The sequence below is a fragment of the Megascapheus bottae genome, chromosome 5, assembly GCF_031878675.1.
Source record: "Megascapheus bottae isolate mThoBot1 chromosome 5, mThoBot2.hap1, whole genome shotgun sequence".
In the NCBI taxonomy this organism is placed as follows: Eukaryota; Metazoa; Chordata; class Mammalia; order Rodentia; family Geomyidae; genus Megascapheus; species Megascapheus bottae.
In genome coordinates, this window is record NC_143513.1 from 45,263,559 (window position 1) to 45,289,797 (window position 26,239).

The 26,239-nt window shown below is 40.5% G+C and overlaps 1 protein-coding gene across 1 annotated transcript in view; it reads right to left on the minus strand.

The window, feature by feature from the left end:
* The window catches only part of Dock4 (dedicator of cytokinesis 4), a 440,321-nt gene that overhangs the window by 21,156 nt on the left and 392,926 nt on the right, over positions 1–26,239 (minus strand). Inside the window, exons 37-42 of the mRNA XM_090333045.1 lie at positions 22,325–22,473; positions 20,248–20,334; positions 18,456–18,560; positions 14,798–14,939; positions 12,950–13,116; positions 9,979–10,065 (exon numbers count right to left, since the gene is read on the minus strand). Coding sequence (XP_090189171.1) covers positions 9,979–10,065; positions 12,950–13,116; positions 14,798–14,939; positions 18,456–18,560; positions 20,248–20,334; positions 22,325–22,473 — 737 coding nt within the window. The remainder of the gene's footprint in view (positions 1–9,978; positions 10,066–12,949; positions 13,117–14,797; positions 14,940–18,455; positions 18,561–20,247; positions 20,335–22,324; positions 22,474–26,239) is intronic.

The following is a 26,239-nucleotide window of genomic DNA, read 5'->3' on the forward strand; positions in this document are numbered from 1 at the left end:
CCAGGTTCGATTCCTCGGTACCACATACATAGAAAAAAGCCAGAAGTGGTGCTGAGGCTCAAGTGGTAGAGCTCTAGCCTTGAGAAAGTCCAAGGACAGGGCCCAGAACTGACACACACACACACACACACACACACACACACACACACACACACACACAAAAGATACTACAAAGAGAAAGGAAGATAAGACAAGAATATACAAGAAGGCATCTGTTAGTATACATACTCATCAAAAAGCCTCTATGCAGGGGCTGGGAGTTTGGCCTAGTGGTAGAGTGCTTGCCAGCATGCACGAAGACCCAGGTTTGATTCCTCAGTACCACATGCATAGAAAAGGCTGGAAGTGGTGCTGAGGCTCAAGTGGTAGAGCTCTAGCCTTGAGAAAGTCCAAGGACAGGGCTCAGGCCCTGAGTTCAAGCCCAGGACTGGCAAAAAAAAAATATCACCTGAAAGTGCTTTGTACAATCTATGTAATAAAGACAACACAGAAAGAGTAAATAGAAAAAAAGACAACCTAGTAAAAATGGTCAAGCAATGTAAATGGCCACTCGTTATAAAGGGAGAAATCCAATGCCAGTGAGCATATATGAAGGTTCTGAGTTTCATTTTGATCACAGATGTGAAAACTAGTAACTGACCACTTGAGTACCCCAGAGCTGGGAACAATAAAGATGAAAACAGCAGAGGAGACTATGAATGTGAGCAGTACAGTCAAGTTCTGTTTTGGAAGTTTATATTGGTATATTTACTTTTGAAATCATTGAAGAAATCCATTTCCATACGGATTGCATGATGTGGACATTCTATTCCTAGACATCTATCTGAGATAAAATGGAACAGGAGATATGTTCATATGTGTACCAAAAAAAAAAAACTATGCGCAAAAATTTCTCAGTGTCTACAAAACCAGTGTATTCAATGAGAGCTGAATCAACATTGTGGTTTGATAATGAAACAATACACAGCAAAGAAGCACACTTCAGTCTCAAAGAAAAAAGGTGAAAACATCATAAAAATTTTTAAGAGGGAATAAAAATATGTACACAGTTTGACACTATTATACAGTTTTAAACCAAACAAAAATCCATGTATGTTGGTGTACCCCTGCAGTCAAAAAGTAGAGACAGACAGGACAAACTGTGAGAAAAGTCAGTGAGACGCTCTCAAAAACAGGCCATTGCTTGGCGCGGTGGCTCATGTCTATACTCCTAGCTACTCAGGAAACTAAGATCTGAGGATTGCAGTTCAAAGACAACAGGGCATTAAAGTCCTTGAGACTCAGCTTATCTTCAATTAACTACTAGAAAATGGGAAGTGTCGCTGTGGCTCCAGGGGTATGGTGATAGCATTGAGCTAAAGAGCTCAGGGACAGAACGCAGGCCCAGAGTTCAAAGCCCCAAGACTGATGACAACAACAACAACAAAACCCCCCAAAATAGGCGGTTGTGATGGCTACTTGAGAGGTAGAGGTAGGAGGTTCATGACTTGATACCACTTGGGTCAAAGAGCTGAGACTTTAATTGGAAAATAAACTAACAAAAGGACCATGGCAAGTGGCAAACCTGAAACCCTGAGTTCAATCCCCAGTACTGCAAAAACAATTGTGTATAACACTGCTATCATACATTAAAACATGGTTACAACAGACTTTATGCTATATGTTTTTGAATCTAATAAAAAAAATAGAATCTACCTTCATCTTTACAAAATCTGAAGCTGTTAACAGAACAGTTTTTATAAAGGGCAAACACAAGATAAACATAGGCAAATAGGAAAAAATATTCCTAACCTTTTCCAGACAAAGTATTACTATATGTTTCTTAAATAAGGAAGAAAATTAGAAAAAGGGTATGTTTGCTACATTCATAAGAAAAAAATAGAAATAGTAAGTGACTGCAAGAAAAAATGTCTTCTTCCCTTGGCAATCAAGAAATGCCATCCAAATGCCAACCTTAATCATTTTTTGGTCCATTAGTTGAAAAGATTAAATAGTACAGAACACTCAGCACTGGGATGATGCTGGGAAAATGAGTATTTGTAGGAACAGTGATTCCTCCACACAGGGCATAAGATGATACAACCCATTATCAATCCATGAGTCAACAAGTCAGTCCATGGGGGTACCTTCTGATATATTCACTTGTTTTTACACCTTGCGTTTTTTATTATTTTTTTTTGTCAGTCCTGGGGCTTGAACTCAGGAACTGGGCACTGTCCTTGGATGTTGGAAGCTGGAGTGTGGAGTCAGACTAACCAATGAATCTGCATAACTCGGTAAGATAACCACACAAAGATATAAGCTGTCATGTATGGCGCCATGCCTATGAACTTTGAGCTACATTGTCTGTATTGTGAACTCCCTGACCTTATCTATTTTTTGCTTTATTGCTTTATGGCTTTGTCCTGCTTAACTGATCTGAGATTTACCACTTTGTACGAATGTAACCCCTGGAAGTTCCCTGGTTTCAAGAAAGTATACAAGACTGGATTTAGAAATAAACGTTGCTACAGTCTTAAGCTCACAGCCTTAGGCTGTAGTCTTGGGCTACTGACTTGAACTGTAGACCTCCTGACCCCATCTGTTTGTTTCTTGTCTTCTTCTTTTCCAAGTCCTCACCCCCTAAATCAGGAAGCCTAGTTCGCTGCTGGCTGGCTCTGGCACTTGAACACTTTCTGCTCAAGGCTAGCGCTCTACCACTTGAGCCACAGCAACAGTTCCGACTTTTGCTGTGTATGTGGCTAAATCAAACCCAGGGCTTTGTGCATGCTAGGCAAGCATGCTACCATTAGGCCACGCTCCTGGCCCCACCTCTCATTTTTAATAGCAAAAGAGAATTCTATTTTGACATATCTATATATGCATATAATATGCTTTTTTTTTTTTTTTTGCCAGTCCTGGGCTTGAGCTCAGGGCCTGAACACTGTCCTTGGACTTTCTCAAGGCTAGAGCTCTACTACTTGAGCCTCAGCACCACTTCTGGCTTTTTTTTTTTTTCTATGTATGTGGTACCTAGGAATCGAACCCGGGTCTTCATGCATGCTAGGCAAGCACTTTAACCACTAGGCCAAACTCCCGGCCCCATATAATATGCTTTGATATCAGACTCACCAGTTCCATCACTCCCTTTCATTTCTCAAGAGCAGTAACAATGAGGAGACAGTAAGGCATATGTATAGAGAATATCCATGCTGACCTCTGGTGGCTCATGCCTGTAATCCTAGTTACTCAAAACTCTGAAATATAGAGGATGACAATCTAAAGCCAGCCTTGGCCAGAAGAGTCCTCAAGACTCCCTCCCTGTCTCCAAAATAATCAGCAAAAAGCTGGGTTGGAGACACTGTTCAAATGACAAAAGTACCAGTGCAGTAAGTACAGGCTCTGAATTCAAACCCTGGCAAGGTTTCCAAAAATGGAATAGCTATTAAATAATTTTCACTAGTCTGCGATGGGATCTTTGGAATTTTTTTATTTTTAAGATTTTGTTAACACTGATTTTTATATCATATTTCAAATGTCATGTTTAACAAACAAGTATTCAAGAAGGGAATCTCTATATGCAATCACTGGCACATGGAACATAATTTTAGAACATAATTAAAATTAAGCTGAGGGTTTGTATGTCACAAATACATATTAATCTATTTAATAAAATATTATGTCGATCAAGTCTATAGCCCATCATAGATTTTTATATCTATGTAATTATGTTTATATCTCAAGACCTTGCTCATCGCTCTTGTACTGTCTGGATCTAATATTCACATATCAAGGAGACCAGGTGCCTTTTGTTCCTTTGGTCTTGACTCATCTCACTCAACATGATTCACTCTAGTATTATCCACCTCCCAGTGATTGCCATTCTTTTATTTCATCTGTTGGCTATGTAGAATTCCATTGTATCCATTCATCTGTAATAGGGCATCTGGGTTGTTTCCATTGCTTGGCTATTGTGAATAATGAAGAGATGAACATAGCTGAGCAGGTATCCTTATCATATCCTGGGTTATGATGCTCAGGGTAGATGCACAGGAGTGGTATGGTGGGATTGTACGGAAGGTCTATTTTCAGTTTTTTAAGAAACCTCCAAACTGCCTTACAGAATGGCTGAACTAGTTTACAATCCCACCAGCACTGCAGTAAGGTTCCTCTTTCTCCCACCCGCATCTGTCATTGTCTGAGTTCAAAATCTTGGCCATTCTTGTTGAGGTAAGGTGGTACCTTAAGGTTGTTTTTATTTGCATTTCCTTTATGACTGGTGATTGGTTTGTTGGGTTTGGGGGGGATTAGTTTCTTGAGTTACCTGTAGATATTGGATATTAAGCATTTGGTAAATATTTATTATTGGTAAGTATCTTTTCCCAGTTGGTTGGCTATCTTTCTACTTAGTAGCTATGCTTTTAACACTATGAAGAATTAGGAACTGTCTGGGAGTAGTGGCTCACACACATAAACCTAGCTTCTTGGAAGACAGATCAGCTACAATTAGAGGACAGCTTGGGGAAAAAAGTTTGTGGACCTTAATTAAATCAAGGATAGGATCTTCTAATAACACTAAAAAAACCAATCAACTCAGCCAAACCAAAGTGATTTTCTGGTTTCTCTTGCAGGGTGCTTGGTAACCAAGTGATTTTAGAAACTGTAGATAAAGGGAAAGGACAGAATATTCTATTCCCTTTTTTATATCTCAGGGTAATCCAATTTCTTTTGACAGAAGCATTTCAATGAGTCAACAAAGAAGAGATGATAAAACATCACCATTTTTATCTGTACAAGATGCATGAATTTGGGCAATGTTATTAATAACTGATTATCACAGAAACAGAGGAAAAAAATTAAAGAGGCTAGGCTGCCTATTGCACCATCTCCTTCCTTGCCAAGGCCATGGCTTCCAAACTCTTGAACAATCGTTCTAAAGTGGCCAGGCTCCAGCAAGACCAACCACGTGCCACAGGATCACTCTGTACTTTGACTTCCAGCATCTCTCTAGGGGCTAGTTCTTGAGGGAGAACCTGAGGTCCTACACAGAGGTTGGGGACATGGCAAAGCACATCCACAGATTTGGTTCCCAGTCATATGATCACATGACTGATGAAGTCAGACCTAGAGGGAGGATAGGAGTATTTAACAGGGGCTATTTGGTGGTTCTCTAAGAATATCTGAACAGGCTGACACCTAGGCTGGGGGCAGGGGAATCCATTATTGGTTCTAGTGATTAGTGTCAACATTGGGTCTGAAACACTTCAAGATGGATTCAGCCACTGTTGAATTCACTCTGCTAGTGGTATACCTAGGGGTATACAATCTGGGCTTTAACCTATCTCATCTACATGCCTTGATTATGTCAATGCAGAGCCATTAGTCCAACAGGAAGTCATCAGTCCAACAAGAAGCTGCTAAGCTAAGATGGCATAAAGATGCAGCATCCAACAACGTACACTGGCCATATCAAGGCCCATTAACTAACTGTACAAAAGCCAAGGAATGCTTCACCCATTTTCTGAGGTAAAGATTAACAAGATCTGACCTGATGTTTACGCATTTTTCTCAATCAAGATCACATGATTTCAGTCCCAAAAAGCCTACTGAGCTTGCTCCGTGCAAGAACTAGGATCATGTGGTCATTCACACAATTGTATGTGTACCGTTGGCATAGACCCCTGCTCAAATCAGAAACAAGTTGAGATAGCATGTAGCATTTTTTTTTTTAGTCTAAATGGTAAGATGACAGAAAAACTAGTAAGTAGAAAGAATTCACCAAGAGAGTCTTCAACCTTTAGAATGCGCCTTGGAACACATGTCAAGCCATTCACAAGGAAGCAAAATCAAAGTGGTTTTGACATGGTACTTACTCTTGGATCTATCTGGTGTTTCACAGCCATCTTGATACTGTAGTCTTTCTGCATGGGAAGGTGTACCACCTGGTTCTCCCTATCCTCCAAAGGCTGTTGACCTATATTACCAACAAACCTTGGGACACCAAGGGCTCTACCCCCTGGCCTTCGCTGCTGTGAGTCCCTATACTGATTACCGAGTTAAAGCTAACTGCACTCAGCTCTGGTATGATGGTGCTATGGTTTTTTTTTTTTTTTTTTCCTGGTAGGAGCACTGCCCTCTCTGTAGCCCTGTTTTACATCCCCATTTCTCAGCCATCCCCGCGCCTACTGATTATATTTTCTTTTCCCTCTTTTTAGCCTATTAAATAATACAAACAGTTAATGCATTTATTCCTCCCCAATTCCAACCTCTGCAAAGTAAGAGCAAGGTGATCCCACGGAATCTCTTCATGTACTGGACACTGAGCCATGCAGACAGTTTTATTTTAAACAGCCTGTTTAATTTTCATAGGCTTATGAGAAAGATGCTCAAAGTCTTTGGAAGTCCTCATGAAATATGGAAAAATTTCCATTCATGGAAATGTTGAATTTCATATATAGAGAAGTAGAAAAAAGATTATATAGAGTTACTGGACTAATGGAATAGTTTTTGTTGGTTTTTTTTTTTTTTGTATTTTAAGTAAAAGAATTATGCACATGCTACCAAGACATAAACTGTCTTGGTGAAACCTGAATAAATCTTAGGTATTTTATGACCAATAATTATTGCTAGACTTTTGGATAATCTAGTGATATTGTAGCCACATTGCTTTTTAAGTATACATAATGAAATCCTTATAGATAATATCTAAGATTTGCTTCAGTATGAATAAGTACAAGTAGAAGAAAAACAGCCACTTTTTTTTCTAGCAGATGAACTAAGATGATAGGTGAATCAGATTCATTCTATATTTTCTTCCTATTTATATGCCGTAACATATTTAAAATGTGGTCCCTGGCTACCTGGTGCAGAAGAGATTGTAGGAGGATGAAAGTTATAGCAGGGAAGTAATGCACCTTCTGTCTGGTTAATATAATGTATCCCTTCTATTAATTACAATAAAAAGAATTTTAACAAAAATTAAAAAATCAAAAAAAAAAAGAAAAAGAAAGTTATAGTAGGACAATGAGGTCAGTTCTTGTGGCCAGTGTACTAACAGGCCAGTAGATGGCGCTGATGATAGAAGATGAAGAGGAACCGTTGGATTTGGGGTGCATTTTGAAAATTGACTTTGTCTTAGAGGTAGTGTGACATTATTCTTGCTGGATTTTAAGGAGTCATTATTTATAGATTCTAAATTACAAAATACCATGTTTAAGATTTTTTTTTGCCAGTTCTGAGCTTGAGCTCAGGGCCTGAGCACTGTCCTTGGACTTTCTGAAGGCTAGAGCTCTACCACTTGAACCTCAGCACCATTTCCGGCTTTTTTTTTTCTGTGTATGTGGTACCAAGGAATTGAACCCAGGCATTCGTGCATGCTAGGCAAGCACTCTACCACTAGGCCAAACTCCTGGCCATGTTTACGAATTTTATAGGACCATAGTTTTGCATTAGGAAAAGTAGTGTAGAGGTAAAAAAACAAAAAAAAAAAAACCAAAAAAAACACCCAATACATTAAAAAAATCCTAAGAATTACATCTTAACAAAACTGAGTCTATGATTTAAAACATGAACATGTGAGACTCTGATTTGAAACTTTTTGTGTGTACGTGTGTCGGGGAGTGGGGGGTCATGGGGTTTGAAGTCGGCCTGGGTGCTGTGCCTGAGCTCTTCAGCTCAAGGCTACCTCCCTACCCCTGGGCCTGGGTATTGTCCCTGAGCTCTTCAGCTTAAGGCTACCACTCTACCCCTTGAGCCATAGCCCCACTTCCTGTTTTCTAGAAGTTAATTGGAGATAAGAGTCTCAGGTCCTTTTGTGCCCAGGCTGGCTTATGAATCTTGATCCTCAGATCTCAGCCTCCTGAGTAGCTAGGATTATAGACATGAGCCACCATGCCCTGGCTCTCTGATTTGAAAGTTTTGATGCCCATGTGTTTTGTACTCAGATCTTTTCAGATTTGAGAAAGGCAATAGCGAACATATGTTCTCTATTATTAAACTACCCCCAGCATTAAGCTACCCCCAGTAGGATATGAGCTATTTCTTTTAACCAACTGCATTAATATTTCCTAAGTGAACATGAAATGCATCCTAAAGAACAGAAGGTTAATACATAGCCTTATGTCAGAAGATTCTAGGTAGATAAGCAAATAAGTTCAGCAGTCACAGAAATACATCTTCTGTTTTTCAGATTTTGTTATTATCAGTAAGAAATGTGATTTTTCAATTTCATTTTTGATTATTGATGCTTATAGAGCATCTACTATGTACTGCTGTTCTAGGAGACCTCCCGAAACAGGAATTAAGCCAGCAAAACCAGTAGCTTTAGTAGACAGCCAGATGTTCCAGGCATCAGGAACTAGAGAATAACACAAACCCTTCTAAGAGTGGGCAGGGCTCAGGGAACAAAAGAAGAGAATGTGATTTGTTCTGACAGAACAAAAGAGTACATATCCTAATCAAGTAGGCAGCTAATGTTTGAAAGGATGTGTTTAGTAAGGTTCCTTTTATTGTAACCAGCATGCTACTTTTCATTAACTCTGTGTGTGTGTGTGTGTGTGTGTGTGTGTGTGTGTGTGTGTGTGTGTGTGTGTGATGCTTTGAGGACCAGGACCATTGGTAAGACTGAAGAACTTAATACTCTGAGCTCTATGGATCTGAAAAGGTTCTGTGAATCATTAATGCAGACAGGATGATTAAGAACACTCGTGTGGGTTGGGCCCCTGCTGCTCAGTAAGACCTCTGAGTACCATGTGACAGCCATCCTTCTTCCGTGGAAGGCACTAGGGTAAACCCTAGAACCAACCTGCCTTTGCTGACCCTTGACTGGTCAGGAATATAATTGTACTGATGCAATCTGATAAATTCAGTTCAGTTTGTTTAGTAGGTCATTCTTTGGCACTGCAAAATAAAAATCCCATCAAATCCTTGGCTTCATTGAACATGGTAAGCAGATGTTTGGGTACAGCAAGTTATTCTAGAAAGGTAAGAAATCTCCTCTGTTCAATAATAGAGTGGGGCTGTTATCTAAACAATGTATATGTTGTATTCTATTTCCACATTTTCTTTCAGACAGAAGATTGGGGTTATCAAAGGGCTAGTTTCAGCCAAGATGGATGTCCCAGAGGAGGGAGAAGGGATGCCAAGAGGTCGTGGGGCTGAAGTTCACATGAAGGTACTCTCAAGCCTGCAGAGCAGTAGAGACAGCTGGGTAGGGCTCTCACTGATGGAGACTGCCTCTACTTACTTTTTCCTTTGGGGATCAGTGCTGAGGGCGTATTAGACAAAGGGCTCTAAGTGCTGTGGTTATTAGGCTGATTTCCATGTGGTATTAGGACTGCTCAGTTACTGACACACAGCCATCCCTTCTGCTGCGAAATACAGAGAATGGACCTGTATGTCAGACATAGTGCTGGGGCTTTACATTAGCTTCATATTGCCTATAAAGAAACCAAGGCTACAATTGATGAATAAAAGTAGCTTGGAACTCAGACAAATCTTGAATTTTGTGTCTATTCTTCGTGAATATCTTTTGGGTGACTGCTGGCAGCAATCGTTTTAACTTCTTGGTAAAGAAGAATGAGAAAGCAGGGAAAAGAAAACATATATCACAACTCAGAGATGATGCTAAACTATGACTACATAGGTAGCCTTGTGAGTACTGGCCTGCCATACAGTGTGTGGGCAGCAAAGGCCACATAACTATTTAGAAGCAATCAAGAGAGCTGAAATTCCACTTCTCACTCAAGAGTGGGAGTCTTTTTTTTTTTAATATGCTACAATTGTAGTTATTTCTCAGGAATTCCCCTGGTTGGTTGAACTAGTAGAATATTAATGCTCAGCCTTGGTAATAGCAGTAAATATCATAAATATTCCCAGGTTACTGGAAGTGAATTCAGGGACTTCAAATCCAAAGCAGAAGCAATCAGTATTTGGCAAGACCCAGATGAGCAACCACAGTGAGAAAGCACTGGAGAACCCATGAGCTCTGGCTCTACTTACCACCTCGCGCTTCTCCACTTCAAACCAGCGGGAAATACCAGGCAAACTCTGCACCAAGTATAAGGATGTCCTCTCCACCCAGAGACTCTGCAAAATAACACAAATTAGGTCCTCAAGATGCCCTCCTTTTACCCAAGATGCACTGGGGTATGGCACAATGATCAGGTTTGCTCCTTTCCATCAGTGCTCTCAGGAAACTATCACAGTGAGATACCGTGGAAGTTACGTTCGTGACTCCATTGTGTATTGCCTGAAATATCAGAATGGAAGCATCAAAATATAAAAACAGGCATGATTTTTCCTTTGCTGTTGCTCTAAAATTCCAACTTTTGTTGTTGCTGTTGTTTGTTGTCCTTAAGCTTTTTTCCTCAAGGCTAGCTCTATGCCACTTAAGAGAGATTCAGCTCTGCTTCTGGTTTGCTAGTGATTAGTTGGGAGATAGAGTCTCAGAGACTTTCTTTCCCAAGGCTGGCTTTATAAGGTGATCCAGAGATCTCAGGTTCTTAAGTAGCTAGGATTATAGGTGTGAGCCACCAGCGCTGGCCTGTTTAACTCTTTACTCTTCAAGCTTCAGCTATTTTTATCTGAAAAAGCTAACAAAATTTTTATGAGCTTGTAAATACAAGGTATGAACAATAGTATCCTAATGCAAGAAAGCTTTAGGGACAACATTAGAGCTCAATCTTTCTGTTTTAAAGCCTGAAAGAAGTGAAGGTGTGGCCCAAATGATAAGGGCCCAGGACTGGAGCAACTAAGGAGACACCTGACTAGCCTCAATACTGCATTCCAGTTACTAAGAGCCCCAGTGACACCTACCCTAGGCCTGGTCCCTCTCCACTGCAGTTCTTGCAGCTTCCAGTTCCTCAGCCTGCTCAAACTGTTCAGTCAGGGGTCACCTACAGGTTAGAGCAGAGGCTCCCTCTCATCAGGATGTGTCAACCCACAACTGCCATGTTTTTCTTTTGTCAATGAGATTCAGGTAGCTATGCCTCACCATACTTATTTAAGGCAAATGTATTCTGGAGAGGACAAGAAACTTTACAAAACTCCTCTCCTTGAAATAATGCCATTTATTCTAAGAATGACAACCAAAAAAAAAAAAGGAAAGATTTCTTTGCCTTAGCCAAGAGTTACTGAGATCATTATGGTGTGACAGAATCCCTGTGACAAACACTGATGATGTGCTGGTGGTGATGGGGAGGAAAGCACATAATGGAGCCCAGAGGGAAGAGAAAGGGAAGTTTAAGGTGCAGAGGGACACAAATGTGCAGTCATGCAAGGGAAGGAGGTGGCATGTGAGCTGTGTGTTGAAGAGGGTGTAGGAGTTTGCCGGGGGAAGGTGGAGGCTCACAGGCAGTAGGAAGCAGCTGCAGACACAGAGTGGCTTGTGAAAGGGCACAGCCACACAGGAAGAGAAAGCTGGTTTCTGCTGGAGCTGAGGAGGAGGAGGGTGGGTGAGTGGGTTGTGCTAAGGGCATGTTTCTTGAGGGGGGAAGGGGTAGTTTGGAGCCAGATTCTGAAGGCTGGAAGCACAGGGATAGGAGGTCAGATTTATTCTCCCCTGCCCCTAGGTGGCTGTGTTGTTCTAAATATTTAAGGTGAGGGCCTAAAGGAAATGTGGGTTAGAGAAAAAAACAACAGAGAGGGAGTCAGAAGATGTGTGCTCCAAATGCTAGTCTTTTAGGAGGAGCTGGTGTAGGACTTGGACAAAGCTGTTGGATTCCAGTGTGTCTTTGACTTAGTGCTGGAAGTTAAGTCAGGGAGAACTTCACACATACTGATTAGATCAGTAGAGGACAAAGAAACAAACCAACAAAAAAAGAACAGAAGTGTCCAGAAAGAACTAGAAAGCCATCAGGAATCTTTTCAGTACTAATTCTCCAGTCTTTTCCAGTGATCTTCTTGCTTTATGACTTAACCCATCAAGTCCACCTGCATAGACTCATTCAGCCCCTGTGAAACTGCAAAACAATCCCAGATTTCTTTTCTGACCTCTTGACTGAGCAATTACCAAGGTTACTATGGGCAGCACTGAGAAGTGAGTTAGGTATGGTTGCAGGGAGAGTCAGTATTAGGCCATCAGGGCTGATAACGTTAATAGAACACTTCTAACTTAAGGAGGGATATCAGTGATGAAGGCCCAGGAGCTCATTTGGCAGTTTGGTGTGGGTGCAAATACTGACTGACCAAAGAGGGTTCTGGATATCTATGTCACTTTTTTCAAGGAGAGGGAAGATCACATTTATTTGGTGAACAGTCAGTCGGCTTCCCTCCACCCAAGTAGAGGCAGTGAGAACATTTACCCCTTTTGGCTGGAAGAATGCTGAACTAACAAGGCAAATTACAACTACTGAGAATAGACAACACATGCTGAGGCTAAGATGTGCTTCTGCTCTGGGTCCTCCCCCAAATCCTAATCTCATGCTGTTCTAATGGGAGTGGGAAGCAGCAGCACTTCCCTCTACCCTCAAAACTTGGAACCTACTGACCAGCAACCTACCCATCTGTTCTCTGACTCAGGGCCCCTTTCTCCCTGTTCATTAAGTCTTCTTTACTCCTTGTACTCTCTTATGTCTAGAATACACATCCTGAGATTTCCACAATAATTTCAACTTCAATGGACGAGAGGACTGAGTTCAACATGAGAGTTCTCAAAGAGTGATGGAAGGAACACTTCCTTTTTTTCTTTTCCATTTTTTTTTTTTTGGTGGGTGACATTTCTAATACCAGGATTAGTGATTCTAAAGCCAGAAATCCTGACTCAGAATTCCTGAGCTGAGGGTCAAAAGTCTGCTTGGTGAAAAAAGTAACATTCCACTCCACAGCAGAGCTGAAGACCCAGTAGACTGAAGGAGTCCCAGAATCCCTTCTGGGGGCTCTACCACATATATATTTCTCAAGGGTCAGTCCCCAAGAACCCCACAGCCTAACAGAGCCCAGAGGACAGAGAACAACAAGGACTGCCTGGTACCTTGAATTCATTCTCTTTATCTTTCGTGCCTTTGTGAAATGGTCTGTCATAGCGGAATTTCCAGATGTGATTCACTTTATAGAAACTTTTGATGTTGTCCGGAACACCTTCTCTCTGCAGGACTTCCTGGCTCTCGGGAATGGGAGTCACAGCATATATCTGCAAATCTAGGATTCAAGAGTCAAGGAGGGACTTGGCACATTTCAAAGAAGTCTGGCTTGAGCTGAGCTGTGTAGAGGGGAGGGTAGGCAACAATCTAGTGTTTCCATTGAGGCTGAAATAATTTTTAAAAAATTGCCAAAGTTGGGGCCGGGAGTTTGGCCTAGTGGTAGAGTGCTTGCCTAGCATGCACGAAGACCTGGTCCGATTCTTCGGTACCACACACATAGAAAAAAGCTGGAAGTGGTGCTGAGGCTCAAGTGGTAGAGTGCTAGCCTTGAGAAAATCCAAGGACAGTGCTCAGGCCCTGAGCCCAAGTCCAGGACTGGCAAAAAAAAAATGCCAAAGATGATATTAAGAACTCAGTTCATACCATGTTTCACACGAAGGCCCTGAATTAATTAATGCTAGGAGACTTACACAAGGTGAATCTCTGTACCACTGGTATTTTCAGGGTCAGATAGGTAAGGATGGCTTGAGTCCTAGGTACTCAGAGTACCGAAGAGTGTTGTACATAATGTTGTTGTACATTAGTTGAACATAAATACTCTTTAGTGTGTGCATAGCTCTTCTGAAGCTGTTGCTCATTTGTGAGTTTATATACAGCTTCATGTGACCAACCAAAGAAAGAAACTAGAACACTGACAACTGACAGTGACGTGTGCTTCTCTGACCAGGCCCACAATTGTGGCACCCATAACACAGGTATGGAGGAGCAGAGTGCTTGCTTACTTGTGGTTATTTTAAACTCTTATGTTAATAAGGTTACCATCTTTAATTGTATATGCACCTCCTTCTCCTCTCAAACAGAGTGACAGCGGGATACTCTTTCTTACTTCTCTTGCATTTGGGTCTTGTTTTGAAGGCTAACTGCAAGTGTCACAGGCATCAGATCACTGCTGTAGAAGGAGGTGGACTGGCTGAAGGAGCACGGGGCCCTGTGCCTAATCCCTGGGCAGCTCCACTTCCTGGGTTGTTTTGTTTTGGCAGAGAGAATGTGAGGTGCATGGCAATTACTAAGCACTAGCCAGGACTGTCACCTGAAAGATATGGGACCTTCCTCTTTCTCTTCCAGTCTGCATTTCAGAATAGAAGTACTAAGAAGAAAAAAAGAGATGAATGATGAACATCATGACCATAACTCTCTATTTCCTTGAATTATTCTAAGGGAAATCACTAAAAAGGAGCTTTCAAAAAGTGGGGTTGAGGGTTGCAAATGTGGCTTAGTGGTAGAGTGCCTGCCCAGCACACATGAAGCCCTGGGTTAAATTCCTCAGTAACACATAAACAGAAAAAGAAGGAAGTGGCACTGTGGCCCAAGTGGTAGATTGCTAGCCTTCAAGAAGCTCAGGGACAATGCCCAGGCCCTTGAGCCTTAGCCCTAGGAGTGGCAAAAAAAAAAAAAAAAAAAAAAAGTGGGTCTGAGATAGGAAGGAGTTTTAATTAAAAAGAAAAAAAAACAGTTCTTCAATGGGATTTTTAAAGGCTTTCCTTTCAACTGACATTGTAATTGTAATAGAGCAATTAAATTCTGTGCAAAATGAGCTAAGCTAACATTAAGATGATCAGATGACCAGGCTAAGAAACTCCAGAAAAGGGACTTGCGGCCAAATAGCCTTGCAGGAAAATGCTCTCTAGCTAGCAGTGGGAGCAACCTGACTGGAACCCAGCTGCTTTAGGTGTGGATACACTGTGCTTCTGCCTGGAAGATGGTTTCATCAGGCTGGTTTGCATGTTGCATGGCGATGGCATGGGGGAACTCATTCAGCATTCTCTGCTGGAAGGCTTCCAACCTCTCGTAGTCATGCCCTCGACACACAAACTCCTTATTCTGAGGAAGAAACAAACAAGAAATCAGGTGTCACACAGAAAAGCCACAATGTATGACCGATGTTGGTGACAGACCAATCACTAAACTACAATGGTGACAAAATCCATGCCACAGCCTGGAAAAAAATCCCAAGTATTAAAAACTCCGAGCAAAGAAGCACGTACTCTCTATTGCTTTTCTAATTGGTGCATATTAAATTACACAGATGTTTTAGTGTGATCTCTATTGCTTTAAATAAGACTCAACAGAGTGTCTCACTCTTCCCAGTTCTTCCCTTACATGAAATATAATGGTATGCGATTCTCAGAGCACCAGAATATAAAACCAAAAGCAAAACTTAAAATGTTGAGGATACAATCTCTTTTCTTTTCATCACCCTGGAATTTGAACTGACTGCTTCACACTTGCTTGGCAGTTCTCCACTACTTGTGCCATACTTCCAGCTCTTTTTGGTCTAGTTAATTTGGAGATGATAAGGTCTTGATTTTTTTTGCCAGGCTCAGCCTGGACAATAATCCCCTTTTTATGTTTTCCGTATACCAGGAATCACTGTGTCCAGCTATTTCTGCTAATATAATACCTAATGAAATGTTTTATCTGGGCTAGCCTGAAACTACGATTGTCTTGACCTTTCTTCCCACACAGATGGACAGACAGGCATGCACCACTGCGCTCTGCTACTGTTTGAAATGGTGGTCCCACAAACTTTTTGCCTGGGCTGGCCTTAAGTCATCATTTTTCCTGATCTTTGTCCATCCTCCTGCCAGCTCCCTTCACCCCTGGATACCTGCTAAGATTGCAGGTGTGAGCCATGGGTATGGGTGCCAGATGCAGGTGATTTTTATAAACTTGATGTCTAATTTTTAAATGACATTCTACCATTTGGAAGACAAGAAAGTAGATATAAGAACTAAAAATGTATTTTATTGAATTCTTTTTGAAAAGATTCCAAGATTAGCCTCAAAAGTTGAGCTCATCTATTTTACCACCTTCAGAGGGCTGGCAGAACCAGCTCAGCTTGGTTTCTGAAAACCAGGAAACTGTTTACCTGGCTGGATCCGTCTTAAGAGTTTTAGGGACTTGGCAAATATTGGACATACTTTTGGCTGTTTTAGGTTTAGGATATGTGTAAGTATTCTGTAGGTCAGGACTCTCATTGAGGTCGAAGGCTGAAAGCCATTGTTGAATCCAGTCAGAAAGCTAGAAAGGTGGACAGGTTTTCCAAAAGTACCTTAACAAGCTGGTTACATGTGATAGAAGTCTTCCTGACAGCTCAATCTGGAGTCTTCCATCATTTTGCAGTTACTGAGCACACTAAGCTATTCTTATTTAATCTGTGCAAGCTTGAGAAGTAGTCACCCAGCCCTACTCTACATTACAGCCAGAAACTCAATGTCTTCAAGTACTCTATCCATGTGTACTAGATTTAAGCTCAAGTGTCCAAGGCTTGAGCTCTGGCTATTCTGGCCTGGTTAATTAGAGCCAAACTGGGAGCCACTAAAACTGAGACAAGTTGTGACATCTCATGGTCTAATGCCCTTGAAGAAATGGAGAGAACAGTTTATGTCTGAAAGAGGCTAAAGCTCACAGTTTTTGGTTCCTATGATTGCATTAAAACAGCCAAAGGAAGAACTGCAAAACTGTAGAAAGGGACTTGGTGGGGGAGGGAGGGAAACTAGAAGGTAGGTGTGGTGGTAAAGAAAAGGTAGTGGAAGGAATATCATGAGTTCAAGGCCAGCCTCAGATACATAATAAGATCCTATCAAATCAAACAAGTCAGGCACTGGTATCTTGTGCCTTTTATCTAGCTACTCAGGAGGATCTTAGAAGCCAGCCCAAGCAGACCTAAGAGCCTCTCATCTTCAATTAACCAGCAAAAAGCCAGAAGGGGAATGGCAGCTCAAGTGGTAGAGTGCCAACTATGAGCAAAAAAGTCAACTGAGAGCATGAGTCCCAGAATTCAAGCTCCATATCAGCACAAAAACAAAGCAAGTACTTAATTTACAAAAGTAAATTAAAGATAAAAACTACAAACAGTAAGTAAATATTCATATATATATGGTTTCTCATGTTGTTACTGTATCTTACTTTGTTACCTGGTATATTGTATATATGTTTATTTGTTTATTTGAAATAGGGAAGGGAAGGGGAAAAACAAGAGAATTGGGAGGGGGTGTGGGGAGAGGAAAAATGGAACAAAAACACGAGAAGAGGTATCAATGTTCAAGAAGTGATAATGTACCCACAGCCTGATGAATGTAACTGTAACCCTCTATACATTACCCCAATAATAAAACACAATAAAATTTTTTTAAAGAAAGTGACACCTTCTGGTACAAACAAATGTACTTTCTGAGTCTGTATTCTGATGTACCCAGCAAAATGAATGATGGCTAAATAAAGGAGATCTCTGTCCTTTCCTGCTCATCCTGTACTTTCACCCTATATTGGCAGTTAAAGAAGGATTTGGGTTAATCCAAATACTAAAATCCAAATATTAAAATATTTGCTCATTGAGATCGAAAGTTATAACTGACTCAAATGCACCAATTATCCAGGGTAGTTCTCCTTAAGTGTGTGAGAATAAAAATTTCCTCTGTTCACCATTTTTTTTTTTTTGGGTGGGTCATGGGGTGCTGTCCCTGAGCTCTTCAGCTCAAGGCTACTGCCCTACCCTTGAGCCAAGCCCCATTTCCCATTTTCTAGAAGTTAATTGGAGATAAGAGTCTCAGGGTCTTTTGTGCCTGGGCTGGCTTTGAACCTTGATCCTCAGATCTCAGCCTCCTGAGTAGCTAGGATTACAGGTGTGAGCCACTGCACCTGGATGTTCACCAACTGTTTTTAAGCATAACTTTTCAGCCACAAGCATTATTCAGCACTTCAGTATGCTATAATCAAGTCTTCTATAAATACTCAGCCATATAAAACTGTACTTGGGCCAATGGTAAAAAACTTAAAGAACGGAGTTGATTACTTCATTACCTAGTAAGCACTTTAGACAGTCTGGGAATTTTTCTTTGTAGAAAGCTTCTATTAGCAATACATTGGAATTTTTTTGTTGGGTGACATTTACCTTAACACAAAGTCAGCAAAAAGAACAGACAACACTCCTCACATAGTTCTGTAGGTAAAATTTCCACACCCTGTGAAACTGCAGCGTTTCTCACAGGGACTCTAAATCCTGAAGAACTCTCCCTCCCCATTTTTCTTGAATGGAAATTGCAGGCTGAAGAAATAGTGACTATCATAGAAGACAAACTGTGATCACCCAAGATGGTTTATAAAATAATTAGGAAGGGATGGATTGCTTGATCTTTTGGGAAATTATTCAAAGTGAAAGACTCTAGATTAATATTAATGTGATATTTGTAAACTAGAATCTTATCTAAATCCCATCATGTCACTGTCTACCTTGTTATCCATCACAAGATATCATTAAAAAAGATCTTAAATCTTAGTATTCTTTGCTGAGAAATCTATACAGGATGCACACAAATTAAATGGTATATTACTTACTCTTAAAAAAAATGGAAACTTTTTCCCATAAAATCCAACTCTGAAGAACTCTGGTTCCAGACGCTGCTGGTCCATGATCTTGTCATACAATGAGGCCTCCATCATCTAAGAAAAGTACCAGAGAAGTTCAAATTATTCCATTCCAACCGTCCTCTCTATGAGAACAACTAAGAGAAGATATTTCTTCTATAGAAAAGTCATTTTCATTACAAGGCAGAAAAGGAAGAGAAACAATCAACAAAATTGTGTTCTTTAAATTGGCCAAGATTATTTCTTTTAATGTTTGGAGAGAAAATATTTTAGGATTGGCAGGCCATAAGAACTCTGTTATGATGACTCAATTCTGCTTTGCTCACAGGGTAATGTTATTAGTAGAATACATGAGGCACATAGTTAATAGAAGGAATATTTTCTTCATAATTTAATAGAAATTACCATGAACGATTACAGGCAAATACTTCCTGGAGAATACTTGTGCCATATGTATTTACCCTGTGGAGATGCCATTACCTGGTAAGTAGTTGAAAGGTGTACCCCCAAATAGGTGGAAAAAGGGTAAACTAACAAGCCAAACATAAGGAGTCCTATAGAGCCAAGTGCTCTTTGGGCTGGAAGCAATTGAGCATGTCTCTGACAATGCATACAGTTGATGGGCTTATCCTCCCCAGGGTTTCCTGAAAAAGACTAAAAATGCACTTGAAGACTCCCCCCATCCCCAGTAACAGCACCCCAAAGAGCAGTTGGCTTGAAGTGTATTGCTTTAGGTTTATAAAAATGTTAGTGACTACAGCACCCAAGGGCTCTCATGGGTAAACACTGTAACCTCGCTTCTGCGCAGAGACTGGATGCCAAGAAATGATGGGCCACGCTTTTATATAAAGCTGCAGTGCCTGCCAGAGTCAGCATGATGAATTGGAGTTAAAACAAGATTTCTTTCTTTGGTTTTCATTTTAGAGGAGCTAGCAATGAACCGCTGACATGAAGTTCTATGCCAAAGTACAGAGTATTTTCTGCAGGTAAAAAAAAAGGACTGTGATATAGATATATATATACATATATATGTATATATATATATATGTTTTGAACTGTGATTCTCAGACACGAACCACTGGCATCCAGCTCCTGATAATCCTGTTTTAGAACTTTAGAAAAACCACAGCACACATTGTAACCTTCAATAAGGCACAAAACATTCACACCACCAAAGAGTAAGGACTTGGAGGGCAAACACTTACTGGATCCTAAAGTGAGGGGATACAAAACAACTGACTGCGGAACAGAGAATGTTAAACTCCTGAAGCTTTTGGTATTAAAAACCACAGTTTTAATTTAGCAAAGACACATTTCTGAAGCTAAATTGAGTTGACACAGAATCTGGCCCTAATTTATTTTAAAGTAAGCTAGCTAGTCGTTTTCATTAATCTGCTTTGCAGATTATGGTCTATTGTCACAGAGATTTGTGTACAATTGGGAAGCTCTTCAAATCTTGTGGAGATTTTCCACAATAAACTTAAAAAAATATTAATCCTGAATTAGATTGGTGTGTTTCAGATACTTTAGAAACTGATCAAGGGCTCAGTTTATGTATATTACTCAAAAGCATGGTACAGATCAATTTGCTATTTCTCTGTATAAATAATTGAGTATGTTTCAGGGGAAAAAAACCTTATCTTAAAAAGAGGTTTCTGCAAAGCCTATCAAGATGATCACAAGTTGATTTCACAAAATCATGCCTTCAAGTTAATCAGAAAGAGACACTAGAGCCCGATTAATATGCACCAAGGTACCTTACCCGCATTTTGCTCAGGTTTCTGTAGTCATAGTAACTCTCATACTGCTCTGCAATCTTCCGGCACAGGATGATGCCATTCTCCCAACACTGAACAGAAGAATGACAGAAATGTAACTCTCTACCGCACTCACTTCCACTCAAAGGTCAGCAGAGAACTGCTTTGTAAGCAAACCGCTTAACTCCTGTCTTTACACCAGAGCTTGGGTTGAATCACTGAAATTTCAAATGTGAAAATACTGTGCAATTGTTGGTACATTATTAAGAATCACTGAAAAGTTGGAAATCATGGTTCGTGACAAGTCATTAGAATATGGTACAGAAACAGTATTTTTCTGGTGTTATTTTGGAACCATCACCTTGAAAATAACTGCAGTCCCACAATGGCTGCATAGATGGATACTCCTAGGCTTTCAGTGCTGAAAGGGAAGTATCACTGATCCTAAAACCCAATCATCTGAAGGACCATGCTGGTCCTTCAGAGCCCTTGCTGGGATAACTTGCAACTGACAATTATCTGGGTCATTACAGCCTGTCTTAAGACCATCAGGATGCCCTCAGGGAAAAAATGCAAAAATTCTTAGATCCAGCATAGCTATCAACAAGCTTTTCCTGCAAAAGGCTAAAGTATTTGCCTTCGAGTTTATGAGAACTTTTCATTCATCTGTTATAGCATGCAAGTGTAGGCAATAATGACTATGGCTATTTTCTAGTCAGAATCTGCAGCCACAAGAAAACTGCATGTCATTTCCATGTCCATGAAACTTTACTGTTTCAGTTCTTTTTATCCATTTAAGACTGTATAAGCTATCGGTAGCTTGTTGGCTTTAGAGAAACAGGTAGTGAGCCATGTGCCCTCAAAGTCATGGACATGACCTTGATTCAGCACAGAACTCCTAGAACGGGCCAATATATGAGATTTTGTAACAATTTATTATATATGTGAAATTTTTAATAAAAGAATGATTGTCACTGGTTAGATTTCACTTTTTCTGTTTAATCTTTGTGATTAGGAAGAGATATTTAAATTGAATACACTCCACCAAAGCATCCAAGGTTTCGAATCAAATTAATAGTGGTGGTCAGGTTCACAGTTGTTCTTCAGAGAACAGCAAAGAAGACAGAGTGGAGAGATGGAAGCAACTGCTATATTAGGCCAGATAGGATTTTTCATCACCTCAAACATCTATACATAGATAAAGCATGCCATACACTTCTTTTTTTTTTTTTTTGTGCCAGTCCTGGGCTCGAGCTCAAGGACTGAGCTCTGTCCTTGGGATTTTTCAAGGCTAGAGCTCTACCACTTGAGCCTCAGCACCACTTCCAGCTTTTTCCTATGTATGTGGTACCGAGGAATCGAACCCGGGTCTTTGTGCGTGCTAGGCAGGCACTCTACCATTCGGCCAAACTCCTGGCCCCAGCCATACACTTCTTTAACAAACCCAGCCACCTTTATTGCACCTGAAAACATGCTGAATGGGGCAGAATGCATGCTAATTTGGTGAAAGGTGATGATAGTTTTTCTGAGAATAAAATAGCTGGGTGTCATTGTCTCTGTGCTCTCCATTCATATGCTGAAATGATAACTCCCAAGGATCCTGGAAGGTGATCGGGTCAAGAGGTGGAGTTGCAGGAAGGTCTCTAGTGCCTTTAAATAAATAAGAGCCAGCTACCCCTTCCACTATGTAAGGACAGAGGGTGAAGATGTTATCTATGGAAGCTACATTGAATTTGCTGAGGGAGGCCTTCATCTTGGACTTCATTTACCTAGTCTCTATGTTTTGATAGACCAATCTATCAGTCAAGATTAGTGTTCACAAAAGGCTGGTACAGAGGTCCTATGCATGGAGTCTCCTGGCACTTGTTATATCCTAGATTCTCCTGCCCCATGTCAGGCCTACTGAATCAGAATGGCTAGGGCCAAGGCCTTGGAATCTACATTTCAATAGCTCTTGGGTGTTTCCAATGTACATTAGTCGGAGGAATCTTGCTTGAGATGGTAGCCATTATACCCTAGAAATAACAGGAAAGGACCACCAATTTAGTCACCACAGAAGATAGCAAGAGCAGGACCACTTACTTTGCCTCTATCAAAGTTCTGAATGATGGTGAGGTGCAGGTGTTCCTTGCGCTGCCATTCTGTTTGCATAGGGTAGGTCAGGAACTCTCTGAGGGGCCGATCGGACCACTCCAGCAGCTCATCATACAACAGCAGGGTGTATGCAGCCTCTGGAAGCCAAGTTGGAGACAGGTATTTTCAGAAAGGACCTCAAACTATCTCCCTTCAAATGGGAGAAAACATTATATCCTGAATTTTGGTCTACTGTAAAAAAACATGTCCAGAATGTATGTGAGAGCAGGTTAGTGACTAGTGGCTTCTCTGTGATGAAATTATCAGAGATGTACATTGAATCTTTTAGTTCATAGTATTTTGTCTTATTTTTTAAAAAATTTCCCCTTCCCCTATACTGTCCATTTCTTATGTGTCTAAGAAACCTGTTAAAGGGTTTCTTATTGCATCCAGCTCAAAGATGTGGGAGGGGAGACATACTTTTGTTTGGTAAAGAAATCCATAAGCACTAAACATAGAGCTCCCCTATGACCCAGCAATTCCACTACTTGGCATTTACCCAATCATCCAGAAACAAAGACATACTAAATCCACCAGCACAACAATGTTTGTTGCAACACTATTTACCATAGCAAAGATATGGAACTAACCTAGATGTCCCTCAGTTGATGAATGGATCAACAAGATGTGGTATTCGTACACAATGGAATTCTATGCTGCTGTCAGAAAAAACAACATCGACCCATTTGTTAGGAAATGGAAAGACTTAGAAAAAATCATATTAAGTGAAGTAAGCCAGACTCAAAGGAACTTAGGCTCAATGGTTTCCCTCATTTGTCATAATCAGTAGAAACCTTGGGCTCTCCTAGCAGAGATTTGCAATAGAGCAAAACCTTGATACAAAAGGCTATATAGTTTGATGCTAAATGAAAGGGGATCTCTAGGATATAGAAACATAAGCTATATAATGAATGATTGTTGTCCTTAAGGTACTATGTTATCTCTCATCTCTTTTGCTGTCCCTTGGTTATCTCATATTGTTACAGTATCTCACTTTGTTACCTGATATATCGGATATATTTGTATTTGGTTATTTGAAATTGGATAGGGAACGGGGGAAAACAAGATGAGGGGTGGGGGTGAGGAGGAGGGAAATGGGGACCAAGACATGTGAAAGGGGTATCCATGTATGGGAATTAATGCACCATCTATCTGGCAAATATCATGTAACCCTTCTATTAATTACAATAAAAAATATATGAAAAAAAAGAAACCCATAAGCAAGCTCCTTAGGGACTATGAGACATTGAATAGAGAATGCTTAGAAAACAAATAAAAATTATCACCACTTAAATTCTTCAGTGCAATAAAGGGCTAACAAATTTCAACTGGTATTGGGGAGGGGCTAACATACATGATACAGCTAGAATTTTCTTTTTTGCCAATTCTGGGGCTTGAACTCAGGGCTTGAGCACTGTCCTTGGGCTTTCTACCACTTGAGCCACAAAACCACTTCTGGCTTTTTCTATGTATATGGTACCAAGGAATCAAACCTGGGTCTTTGTGCATGCTAGGTGAGTACTCTACCACTTGGCCAAACTCCTGGACCCACAGTTAGAATTTTTTTCTGTTTTTGTTTATTTTTTCTCTTTTTTAAATTGTAATTAATAGAAGGGTTACAGTTATATTTGCCAGATAGAAGGTACAGTACTTGATACACATTGATACCCTTTGTCATGTTTTTGTCCCCATATCCCTCCCTCCACTCCCTCCCCTCATCTTGTTTCCCCCTTTTTCTATCCTATTTCAAATAAACAAATAAATGTATATACAATATACCAGGTAACAAGGTAAGATACTGTAACAATATGAGAATAACCAAAGGACAACAAAAGAGATGAGAAATAACATAGTACAGTAGAAACAACAATCACATTATATATATAGCTCTTATTTCCATATGCTAGAGGTTCTTTCATTTAGCCTCATCCTATATGACCTTCTGTATCTAGGGTCTGAGCTATTGCAATCCTCTGCTAGGAGAGTCCAAGGTTTGTACTAATCATTACAAATGAGGAAAACCATTGAGCCTATGCTCCTTTGGGTCTTGTTACTTTACTTAATATGATGTTTTCCAAGTCTTTCCGTTTCCTTATAAATGGGGCAATGTCGTTCTTTTTGACAGCAGCATAGAATTCCATTGTGTATAAATACTACTTCTTGTTGATCCACTCATCAACTGAGGGACATCTGGGTTGGTTCCATATCTTTGCTACTGGAGATTTCAGATCCCCAGGCTGAGAAGGTCTAGGAGGCCTTAACACGTGCGTTAATGGCGGCCAATCTGTTCAACTGGGCCATCTGGGGTTGCGTGGAGCGCCTGGTGAGAAGGAGGAAGATTAACTTGGGAGAGGACCCTCCCCTCGGTATCTGTCCGACTTTGTCTGCCCTTAAGGCCTGCTTTTATCCTGGCCCAGTTACATCTAGGGCCAAGGAAACTTTAATTGAGGAGTGCTCAGAGTTGTGGAGAGTTAGCCCTCCTGCTGCTCAGGAAATAAAGGGTTTAGAGCCTCACCCTGAGGAGGGATTTTTTGGTCCCCTTTGATCCTGAGGTTGGGCCCCTGAGCCCTACACCAAGTGCTCCTGCCCCGGAATTTGCGGCAGACGATTGGGGTGCAGTGCTGCAATGAACATCCTTGTGCTAGTGGGTTTAGTATGTCCTTGTTTCTGAACCATTGGTAAATGCCAAGTAGTGGAATACACAGAATTTTTAAGGGCCAAAGAAGCCATAGAAGTGCAGTGAAAACTCAAAACAAAATTCCATCCTCCTTCCCAAACAAAAACAAAAAAGAAAAAGTCTTCTACTAGCCTAAGGATGAATGGCGGAGGTGCTGGATGAGGGATGTGTGAGTGGAAGAATGGGGAGGCAGATTTCAGTTTGGGAAGATGAACTAGTTCTGGAGGTAGATGGTGGTATGGGTTACACAACAATTTAGATGTATTTAAAACATTGAGCTGTATAGTTTAGAATGGTTAAGATATTGTTTTAGTGCATATCCCACAACCCACAACCATACTTTTAAAAAAGAAAGAACAATAAAGGTTTCTAGTTCCAAATGATGATTCTCTAATAATGCTTGTGAAGGATGTTGGGATGGCAGGTGTGGACAGCTGCCCTTGGGAGGCTGCAGGTTGCCAGAAGAAGCTGACAAATAACTAAATGGTGGCCCGAGAGAAGCATGAAGACAAATAACTACCACTTCAGACTGTGATTTGGGAAAAATGAGGATGTACTTAAGAAAAATGGCTTATGTAGAGGAGTCTGTGCAAATTTTTTTATTAAAGCAAACACGTGACAGGCTGTGATACTGATTATGTGCAAGTTAATAAGTTATAAATGTTCATTGTACTACTTAATGTTTATTCTCCTATATATGTAGAAGATAACATATATGAAAGAGGATTCCTGGGAAACCTTTTAAAAAGTATGTAATTTTAAACATAAATCCCTAATCCCAAATTAAATATGGGACATAGCATTATTTTGAGCAGTGTGCACTAAGGACACTCATGAAAAAGAGAACAAGAGAATGGAGATGGATGGAGAATGAGAGATTATTACAGAAGGCTGGAGAAGGGTTAACTCATTTCAAAACATAGACAGGTTTTCCCATCCCTTTCACTTTCTTCAAGGACACACACACACACACACACACACACACACACACACGTGTGCGCACACAAATGAGGATGTAGGAGAGGAAGGAAATGCCATAAGAGAGAATAACGTGACTTACGATAATAGGGACATAAAACTGTATCTGAGTAAACAAAGAGATCTATTTCTAAAGTATCAGATAAATCTAGACTTAGTTTCAGAGGACCAAAATATATCCTTCCATATTTGGAATTGACTGGCCTTGG